The 11507-nt window shown below is 41.6% G+C and overlaps 1 protein-coding gene across 1 annotated transcript; it reads right to left on the bottom strand.

Moving 5' to 3' along the window:
* Window positions 1–10141: 10141 nt before the first annotated feature.
* Window positions 10142–11098, bottom strand: LOC131415749 (olfactory receptor 10AD1-like). Its single transcript, XM_058557569.1, has one exon. It carries the CDS (start codon window positions 11096–11098, stop codon window positions 10142–10144), a length of 957 nt encoding a protein of 318 aa, XP_058413552.1.
* Window positions 11099–11507: the final 409 nt, after the last annotated feature.

The following is an 11507-nucleotide window of genomic DNA, read 5'->3' as shown; positions in this document are numbered from 1 at the left end:
TTTTAAGTTCATTCTCATTTCCCTTTTCCTAAGCAAGATGGACACTGAGTAAGATGTCTATTTGCTCCTCATGGTGCCTTGCCAATAATTGGCTTGCAACTGAGATTTATCCAATTGAGTTAAATTGTAGAAATGTTCTAAATTCTCTCATTGTTTCTGTCTTCTGCCTTCTTTTGTTTCATCTGCCTCTTTGCTACTGGAGCCACTGCAATTTCTCTTTAACTCTCTGAAACTGAGAATCTCTGAAACACCTGCAGTTTCTCATCATGGCCTGGCCAGGCCAAATGTTATAAATGTGCCAAGGGTGGGCATGCCAGATAACGGAGGTGAGCCAGACCCCTGTGATGTCCAGAAGGTAAATGTAGGTCACAAACTGTCCTAGAAGAACCTTCTTGTTGATCTGCACTAATGGGAGAAACCATAAATAATGGAAATACTGAAAATAACCTCAATTTCATTTTATACTGAGGTTCTAACTCCATATCGTGCCTCCTTCCATCTCTTGAGACTTGATTTCCTTCCGTCATCCCTATCCTTTCTCCAGCTGAGCCCTAAAGTGAATTTACTATTCCATTAGAAACTATAATGAAACCAAACTGATTTGCTGCTCCTCAGCCTTCTTACAGTCACCTTCAGTATGGAGACTTAAACAAAGAGCAAAACAGCCAGAAAACCAAGGGGAAGAGAGAGGAAATAATATGCAAAGGTACCCATAATGATCTTTCTCTGAATATTCAGGGCTTGTGTATATGTCCAAAGATGGACAGATAAGAAATTGGGGAGGAGAACTTAGTAATCAAGGAGAATTATTGAACATCAGTGGATTGGATTACTTCAGCTGTTCCATAGCATTAATTAATCTGAGCTGTTTTGCTATTTAAAATGCCTGAAAAAAATTTGGAATGACTCTAAATAGCTTAGAGAAGAGAAGAAAGAGAGAGAAAAAGTGAGGGATAATGAGAGAAAGAGAGAGGAATGTGTACCAATAGGATAGAAGAGAAAAAAGCTGAAACACAGCGGGATTCCTGGACTAAGAAATAGATGATTTTAAGAGGTGAACAGTTATATATTTGGAGATTCAAAAACCACACCTGAAACGTGATCTCATCACTTTGTAGGGAAGCAGTGAAGCACAGGGTAAAGTACAGGGACTTTGGAGGCAGGCATACCTGAAATTCAGCCTCAGCATTGTCACTTACTATAATGTGGAGTTGGCTAGCTGAGTCTCAAATTTTTTCTCCTATAAAATGAGAATTAACTAAAATAATATATAATTAGTGGCTGGCACAGATTGGACAATAAACAAACATTAGTTGTGATCTCTGTCAGCTCTCCCTTTCCCTGTGGTTTCATTTCACATGTGGAAAGAATACTGAAAAGACTTGGCCAGCTTCCCACTTGGAAGCCAAACTGGCCCCGCAGAAACCTAGAGAGAGGAGAGGATCTCATCCACCCTTTATAATGGTTCCTGCTTCTCCCTGCCAGGAGGGTCTTTCTATCTAACTCAGTTTTTTCCCCAATATATTGAAGTCCCATTATCTCTTAATCTGGCTCCAAGAAACACTGCAAAAAAATATGTACCTCAAGCTCTGTATCACAGTCTCTAAGAGAGGACCATCCTTGAGTCACTTCTCAGCCTCTCTTTCTCTAGGGAACAAGAAAGAAAAAGCCAGATAAATAGAAAACACTGACATGTACAAACATAAAGAAGAAGGTTGAAAAAAGAAAGAAATGAGAAAAAGCAATCCTAGAGATAGTGGAGAGAGCCCACCTCCACAAAACAAAGAAGAAAGAAAAATGTTAAAGCCAAAGAGAGAATTAGAGAGACTGAAATAGAGAGAGATAGGAAAAGAGTGTGAACATGTGACAAGATGGTTTATATGTGGAAAAGTGATGGACTTTTAGGGGAGGGATATAGAGAAGTACATCAAGAGACATAGACACGAAGAACCCAAAACTAGGCACAGAGAGAAAATGAGAAGAAGAAAGGCCAAACATGGAAAAGAGACTGAGAGGCTGACTAGGCAGGCTGGGCATGGCTCCCTGGTGATGTGGAATCAGAACCAAATAGCCAGGTACTTGGACTCTGCTCCCTCAAGCTCTAGGAACAAGAGATTGACCTTCTGGATTGTCTCTTTTTCTGCAGCATCTGGAGACAGGCCTTTGCAAACCAGACTGGCCCTGTCAGACACATTCAAGCCATCTGCCCCTCAGCCAGAGCTGGGAGGGCAGGTGGGCAGGCTCTGAGAGTTTGATGGAAACTCAGAGGGGAGATCTAGATAAAAGACTAGCTGGAGAGAGTTGGAAAAGCAGAGACAGAGCTAGGCATCTAGAGACAGAGAAATAGAGCAAAGTGGATGTTAATGGAGTCAAGATCTGTGACATCTCCTCCATGGCCACTGTGTGCAGAGCCCTGGTGTGATCTGGACACCGGTGGTCACTGAGGGAGCCAAGTGTTAATCTCTGACTAATGTTAACAGAGTCAGGGCCAGCTTTCACTGCAGAGGTGAGCACATTTACTGACCTTCTCCATGGGCTTTGGCACACAGCGGGGTGACATTGGCTGTGCTGATCTCAGGCCCAGAGGAGGGATCCACAGTGATGGTGCAGTGAATTCTGCCGCAAACCAGCTGCTCATTTATAGGGCAGGGAGTATAGGCCTTCTGTGCACACACACACACACACACACTCAGGCAGGCATGAGCTTCTAACTGGTTACTGTTGGGAGCCAATTGTAATAAGGCCAAATATCTCTTCTTGAAGTCTTACCATTCTAACTGGATCCCTGGAGATAGTCTCATACCAGTTCATTCCAAGGCTCCCTTGTGAGGCTATGTCCGTGGCAAGTGGCCTGGAAAGTCTAGAATAGTCTTAGGTTTTCCCAGGAAAGTTATGCTCTGTTTACCAGATGAGTTGATAAAGGAGCCTGGCAAGTGTCATTATTCCTGTGTCCTCAGCTTCAAATCTGGGAGCCCCTTAGCTCTTGTCTATCTATTTCCCAATTTTATTTTGAATTAATTTTCTAGTTAGGGTTTCTGATGACTTAGGTACCACTCCTGTGCCCCCAATTCAATATTTTTTCATATCATTGTACTGTGTTCAACACCACAATAAATATTGGCTGAGCACCCACTCTGTGCCAGTCACCTTATTAAATGCTGGTAAACAGTCAAAAGCTCTCCTGACGGAGCATTCATATTTGATAACGTGGTCCCCTCCTAAACCCCATCCTCTACCTCTTCTGTTCTTCAAATCTGGAATAACCTTCTTTCCCCTGATCCACACACTGTTCTTCCATAATCCTGCCTAGGACTGAATTAGATTCTGCATAACCAAAGAACTTAGTAATTCTCTCACTCCCTCAATCCTCTACAGCTCTTCCTTCCACTCCTGGAGTGCTTGGACTCCTGTAAAGTTAAGTTTATGATGACGCTTCTGTCCCGACTCATTCTAAAAGAGAGGGATAGCTTTTTCTCCCCACTCTACCATATACCTCCACCACCACCTCCAAGTCTGGGTAACCCAAAATCTAATATAATTGGGGCATTTTTGTAACATAGCTCAATTTGGAGGAAAGCATTATTTTTAAGCATAAGGCACAAAAGCTAAGCTTCAGGAAATTGACCTTTGCAGTACAGATTTTTGATGATCCTTCAGATATCCACTCAAAAACTCCTGAAAAAAAGCAAATTTGTCAAGATCTTTAAAAGTATCTATTTCTATCCCATTAATTGATATGCTAAGAAGGAAGCTTATTGGTCTCCTCACTTCCTTATAACCTCTGGTCCACAGCATTTTATTGACAGAATTCCAACGCAAACATAATGTGCAATTCGAATTTGGGTGAAAAAATAATTATACCATAAAAAAAAGAGATGTCCAAAAGTGGTATAACTTCAAGAGCTATTAGGGCAAAGTGTGTTAACCCTACTGATGTTATGTGAGGTAAGTCTATATATATTTCGATTTATTTAGATTTCCTCTAGTGACATTCCATACATTTATACGCATCTCTCCATGAAGGATTGCCCTTTTTCATTAGGGTTATTCCTATGTACTTTATATTTTGGATACGATTTAAAATGGTATCTTAAAAATTTAATTTTCTAATTTGTTTGCTGGGGTATAGAAATGCAATTGATTTTTGCATATTGATTTTGTATCCAGTAACCTTGTTAAATTCCATTAATTTAAATAAATTATCTGTGCATTCCTTTAGTTTTTCTATGAAGACAATCATATCATCTGTAAATAAACACAGTTTTGCTTTTTCATTTCCAGTTCTTATACCATTTATCTACTTCCCTTGCTTTATTGTACTGTCTAGGACCTTCAATACGATCTTGAATATAAGTAGAGATAATGGTTACCCTAGGCCTGTTTATGATCTAAAGGTAGTTTTAACGTTTCGCTCTTCATGATAAATGTTTGCTGTAGAATTTTGGTGTATAATCACTTTAATAGTTTAAGTAAGTTCAATTCTGTACCTGGTCTGCTGAGAGGTGTTATTTTTTTAAACTATAAACAAGTGTGAATTTTCAATACAATGGATGCCTTGCCTGTATCTGAGGTGATTGTGTAGTTTTTCTTCGTTTGTCTGTTAATGTAGTGATTTACATTAATTCATTTTCTGATGTTAAATCAACTTGGAATTACTGGGACAGATTTGATTTTGTTCAAGATATAAGGTATTATCTTTACAATACATTGTAGGAGATAATTTTGTTTAGGAATTTTGTGACTATGTTCATGGAGATTAGCTTATTCTGTCTTCGTCTAGTTTTTGTATCAAGGTTATCATTTAAAAAGTTAAGTTCTTTTCCTCTTGTTCAGTATATGTAAAATAAGAATTTTTTTCCTTGATTGGTAGCATGTGCCTTCAAATTGTACGTCTGGCTCTTTATTTATAGAAATGTTTTTAATTACTGATTTAATTTCATGCTTATAGGTGTGTTCATGTTTTCTATTTCTTCTTCTGTCAGTTTTGGAAAATAATATTTTCTAGTAATTTTCCATTCATCTAAATTAGCAGATTTAATGTCATAAATTTTTCCACAGTATTCTCTTAGAATTTTAAAAACTTATATTGCTGTGTAACAAATTACCACAAATTCAGTGGCTTAAAGTAAAGCTAATTTATTATCTTACAATTTCCTTGGGTCAGGAGTCTGGGTATGGTTAGCTGGAGTCTGGGTATGGTTAGCTGGGTCTTCTGCTCAGGGTTTCACCAGGCTGAAATCAAGATGTCAACCAGGCTGTGATTCTCATTTGAGGCTCAGGGTCCTCTTTCCAGCTCATGGGTTGTTGGAAAAATCCATTTCTTTGCAGTTGTACTACCAAGATTCCTGTCTTTTTGCTAGTGTCAGTCAAGTATTGCTCTCAGCTTCTAGAGGCTGCCCACAGTTCTTGCCACATGGTCCCCATAGGCAGTTCACAACATGGATGTTTGTTTTCTTCCAGGCCAGCTGGAGCATTATCCCTGACTTACACCTCCTCTCTAGTCTGCTACAATGGAGTTTTATGTGAGATAAATTTTATATTTTGACTTTCATTGTTGAGAAGATAGCTTTCAATCTAATTGTGGTTCCTTTGAAGAGAATCTCTTTTTTTTTTTTTTTGAGGAAGATTGGACCTGAGCTAACACCTGTTGCCAATCTTCCTCTTTTTTTTTTCTTTCTTCTCCCCAAAGCCCCCAGTACATAGCTGTGTATCCTAGTTATAGGTCCTTCTAGTTCTTCTATGTGGGACGCCGCCTCAGCATGGCTTGATGAGTGGTGAGTAAGTCCATGCCCAGGATCCAAACTGGTGAACCCAGGCCACAGAAGCAGAACACGAGAACTTAACCGCCATGCCACTGGGCCAGCCATGGGAATCTATCTTTTTATTCAGGTGGCTGTTAAGTTTTTCTCTTTGTCTTTCATTTTCAGAAATTTTAATGATGTGCCTAGGTGTGTTTTTATTTTCATAAATATTTTGGGGGGTATTTAGGGCCTTTTAAATCTGCGGACTGATGTCTTTTTTAGTTTTGGAAAATTCTTGGCTATTTTGTCAGCAAATGGTGATTTTGATCTATCCATTCTTTCTTTCATCTTCATTATGACATATCGCCCACTTTACTAATTCTGTTATCAGTGGTTTCTAATCTGTTTAAATGCAGATTGAATGTTCCTGGATTGAGGGTCTGAAATTTTTCACTGCCTTTTTTAGTGCTTTAATGCCTTTAAGTAGATGTTTTAAAATATTTGTCCAGCTTTTGGTTGTTCTTAGTGAGACAGTTGGTCCAAATTACCTGGCCCATCAATATGAGAAGCAGAAGGCCCTCTTGTAATTCAGTCTGCAACACATGTAGTTATGTGCCCCTTTCATTCTTAGAATTGTTTGTTTATTTTTGCTCAGTCATGCCACAGACCTGTAAAATTATTAATTTCTTCTACTCAATTTAATCAATCTTTGGATTTGGTTGAATCAATCTATTATATGCATTTTTCTCCCTTCTACTTTCCTTGCATAATCCATTATTCTGTGATTAAGTTGGTAGTTTAATTTATTGATTTTTAACTTTTCTTTTTTTTCCTAATAAAAGAAAGTGCTGCTCTAGCTACATCCCATAAAATTGTATGTAGTTTCATTATTATTTTTGGGTTTGTAAAATTTTCTAATTTTTATTATAGTCAATTCTTTTGTTGAAAGCCAGACATGAGGTATCAGGTAAAAGTCACTGAGGTAAATAGGCCTTTAGTGGGTTGTTTTATGTTGATATGGTTAGACGTTAGCCTGTGTTTCATGTTTGCTGTAGCTGTGGTGTCAGAGGCCAAAATTTCCTCTAGTGTCCTTGTTTTTGTCTCCTCCGTTGTTTTTTTGTTTCCCTAGAGACTCTTTCTTGAATAGGGTCTGAGGATTGCAGTTCTTTCAGCTATAATCCTTGGAATCCTCCAGCCCTTCTGCTGTGGTGGCAAAGTATGGGGGAGTGGGAGCATTCCATAGTCCTATGATTGGGTCTCATTCTTCTAGTGAGCCTATGTCCCTGAGCTGTGACCTTCATGAGTGCTTCTCACCTTTTTTTCTTGGATCCTTCCACACATTGGTTAGGTTCTCATAAAATAGTTTTCCTTGAGGGCAGGCTGTTAAGGAGAACAGATTTCTCTGGGCTTATTTTAGAATGCTTACTTTTCCCTTCCCCTCTGCTGAAGCACATGGGGATTTTTTTTCTGATCTTCACCATGAGAATCTGATGGGGATGCTGGAAGTAAAACTGATGAAACTATGAGGGCTCCCTAAGGGTGGGCCTCCAGGTGTTTTTCTCTCTCAAGCTAGCCTATGTTCAGTTCCCAGCAATTAGCCAATTTCCCTTTAAATGTTCTGACCAGGCTCCAGCTGCAGCTTCTGCCCCCAGGAAGCTGTGGTTCTCTGTGTTCACCTGTCTCCCAGTTTTTAGGGTGGTGGTTCACTCTGTGACCTCAATTCTCTGAAGGATCTAAGAAGTGTTGTTGATTTTCAGTTTCCTCACCTCTTTTTCCTTTTTCACATGGTGAGAGTGACAACTTCCAAGACCTTTACTCTTTCCATCTTGGACTAGACTTAGAATTCATTCTTTGGTATGTAGGTTAATTAGAGTTACATTTCTTAATTTCCAAACATATGGGTTTCTTTCCAGTTATCTTTTTTTTTTTTTTTTTTTTTTTTTGTGAGGAGATCAGCCCTGTGCTAACATCCGCCAATCCTCCTCTTTTTTTGCTGAGGAAGACGGCCCTGGGCTAACATCTGTGCCCATCTTCCTCCACTTTATATGGGATGCCGCCACAGCATGGCTTGCCAAGCAGTGCGTCGGTGCACGCCCGGGATCCGAACCAGCGAACCCCGGGCCGCCGCAGCGGAGCGCGTGCACTTAACCGCTTGCGCCACCGGGCCGGCCCCCTCCAGTTATCTTTTTGATACTGATTTCTGACTTAACTGCATTATGGTTAGAGAACATGGTGTGTATGATTCCAATTCCTTGAAATGTTTTGAGATTTGCTTTATGGACTAGTATATGGTCTATTTTGAGATATTTTCCATTTGTGTTTGGTAATATGTGCCTGGTACCCATTACTGAATCAGTCAGTGTGCTGGGAGGAAGTAATTGGCACACTTAAATAGGACCATGAGGGGGCTTACCAAAAGGTGGACCGGATTAAGGGGCATCAAAGAGGTATGGTGAAGCATCCTGGGCTCTCAAGAGGAGGGAGCAGGTACTACCTTACAGGGGCAGGGAAGGGAGCTGTAGAAGAAGGCCACCTGACAGGGGCTCTGGGACATCAGGGAAGAAGCCAAGAGAACTGACACCCTCACTCACTCTCCTCCTGCCTTACTCTGTCCTACTACGTGACTCTTTTTGATTCAACCAAAAAGGTTCTTCTAGCTAGAACCTAGAAGGCAATGAAGCCCACTGAGGCAGTCAACCAAGGTCTGTCCACCAGGACAGAGATAAGGGGGAGAAGGTGTGTATTTAGTTCTAGAGGGGCAAAAGAAAATATCCACCACACATGAAAAGTAGAGCAGACCCTTCAGGGCGGGTGGAGCATATGGGTGGGGAAATATAAGCATTGGTAAAAGAAGGATATTGGTAAAGTGAATGAGAAAAAATGTTGAAATTCTAGGGAGTATTCCCATAAGAAGTCACATGGTTTCCACAGATTGCACTAAATGGCATTTGTAGGAGACCCACTGCAAATGAACAGTCGGTGGGAAATGACAAGGGCTGGGCCTGAGCTAGGCAGGAATGTGAGATCGGCGGGAACAAGGGCAGGATGACTGCTAGGTGGATGAGGTTTGCTTTGAAGTGACAGAGGAAAGGGCCTAATTTAAGTAGGAGTCCATGGTAGTGGCAACCAGAAGGGCATGATTGGGTAGGAGAAGTCCTATAACTGCAGAAAACTGGAGAAGTAGAGGTAGGCTCAGATAGAGACAAACAGAGATTTTAGAGAAGGTTTTATTGCACCTACTTACATAGATCATTGCCATGGGAATGTAGCAACAGAAATCGTGCCAGCAGAAATCCTGCCCACAGTCAACCAGAAAATGGCTTTGCAGATAGACTTCTGTATTTTAAATTCTTCTGGGTTTCCTCCTGTCTCTTTTCTTCCCGTATCAATATTTCTCATCATTTTCCTAATTCTGCCCTTTTAATACCTCATATCTAGACCAGGGTTACATAGCCACAGCACTATTGACGTCTTGGGCTACATAATTCTTTGTTGTGGGGGCTATCCTATGTATTGTAGGATGTTCAGCAGCATCCCTGGCCTCTGCCTACCAGATGCCAGTAGGATACTCCCTTCTCTAGTTGTGACAACCCCAAAATGTCTTCAGACATTGCCAAATACCCCAAGGGGAGAAAATCATCCCTGCTGAGAAGGCTTGTTCCAGACTTTAGATAACAGAATAGGGGTAGGAGAAAAAGAAGATAGAGATGTGAGTAGAAAGTCTCAAGAAATGTGGTATATGTAGGTAAAACAAGAGATAGGAAGGAATTTTCATAAAAAAAAAAAAAAAGCCTACATTTAAGTTGCACAATATGCATACAGCCTAGTGACAAAATTTTCAAGTGGAAGCAAATAAATGTGCAAATAAGCTGAAGTTCTCTTTTTATATTTTTGTACAATGCAGCTGCCACTCAAAGCTTCCTTGACTCTGGGAGATTTTGCTCTATAACTCCTACTCCTCTGTTTACAACCTGGGGAAATGGGTGCTTTCCTCAGACTTCCCCCTCTTGCTTCTGCCTTCCTCCTCCTCATTAAAAATCCACATGTATTTGGCATACAGCTCCTCCTCTTGCTGCCTTTGAGAAGTAATACAATCCCATCAATCAGTTCTTATTTTCTTCTGGGAGCTTTCTTGAAGAATTTTGAGGCCACCATTTAAGGATGGTATCACACACCTCACAGCGTATTTCTCCAACCAATTGCTTTTTTCCTATCTTCTGCATATCTCTGTTTTTCCCTTGTGGCTCTCAATCTCAACAGGAACTTCCAGATCTGATGCTAGTAGAAAGAAAGCCATGAATATTCTTTCCTGAAGCTTATCAGTTAGTGAGTTTCCCACTTGTCAGTGCTGGGGGAGGGGTAATCCAGGGAAGGGAGCTTCTCCTCCAGGAGACTTCCAGCTAGACGGACTCTGCCTGGGCCAGGCTGGTCCTCCCAAGGGCCCTCACCATGGCCCCCTTCATTTTATTGTTTCTAAAACTGTAGATGATGGGGTTGCACGTGGGGGTGATGATGGTGTAGAGAAGGGAGAAAGGCTTGTCTTTGTCAGGGCCATGTGTGCTGCGAGGGTTCATGTAAGAGAACATGGCTGAAGTGTAGAAAAAGATGACCACAGTCAGATGGGAGGTGCAAGTAGAAAAGGTCTTTCCCCGACCTGAGGAGGAGGCTCTGCTGAGGATGGAGGCCAGGATGCGGGCATAGGAGATGACAATGAGCACCATGGGGCTGAGCAGAACCACAATGGCATCAGCAAAGATCACCCTCAGACTAAACTGGGGATCTCCACAAGAGAGAGTGATCACTATGGGGGCCTCACAGAAAAAGTTTTCTATGTGGTTGTCTCTACAGAAGGGACCACGAAATGTCATGTAAACAAGCAGGATGCCACTGATCAGCCCAAAGAACCAGGCAGTACTCACCAGACTCATACAGACGTGCCAGCTCATGATCTGGGCATAGCTAAGTGGGTGGCAGATAGCAACATAACGGTCATAGGCCATAAAAGCCAAGAGGATGCACTCGGCCACACCCACACCAAAAACCAGATACATCTGGGTCAAGCAGGAAGCAAAGGAGAGAGTGTGGTTCTTGATCACCAGGTGGATCAGCATCTGTGGGATGGTGGTGGTGATGAAGCAAACATCCAGGAAGGACAGATGGCCAAGGAAGAAGTACATGGGGCTGTTGATCCTGGGGTCTGTCCAAGTAATGAAGATGACGAGGCCATTCATGGCCATGGCAAGGCTGTAGAGGGCTAGGAAGAGGGCAAAGAGCAATGCCCGAGTGGAAGGGGAGCTCTGCTCAAAGCCCACGAGAACAAACTCTGTCACTGAGCTCCCGTTCCTTGGGTCCACCATCTGAGACCCGCTTGAGGAGGGAGGACAGGAAAAGCATAGATGAGATAACTGTGCATAGGTGCTACCTATTTGTATGAAAACAGATGGAGGACAAAGGAATGAAAAAGACAGGAATTTCAGTAAACTCTATGTGGGTCAGCAGTGCATGGGCACTGAAAATGCCAGTGCTATTGTAGGCTGTAATAGTGGAAACATATAACCAAGAGAGATTCTATTGTACTTTGTGTGGATCAGGCTGCACCTGAAATATTGTATCCAGTTCTGAGGAGCTCTATTTTAAATGATTAGCCACCTATGGGACTACGTTCAGAGACAAACAAGATGGTGAAGGATCTAGGAACCATGTGACAAACCTTGACGGAAACGTTGAAGGGAAGACTCAGGGAAAATCTGAGAGGGCCCTTTAAAT

This window comes from Diceros bicornis, chromosome 17 (assembly GCF_020826845.1).
Source record: "Diceros bicornis minor isolate mBicDic1 chromosome 17, mDicBic1.mat.cur, whole genome shotgun sequence".
NCBI lineage: Eukaryota > Metazoa > Chordata > Mammalia > Perissodactyla > Rhinocerotidae > Diceros > Diceros bicornis.
Note: the sequence above shows the minus strand (reverse complement) of the source record. Positions and strands in the feature narration are given on the sequence as shown.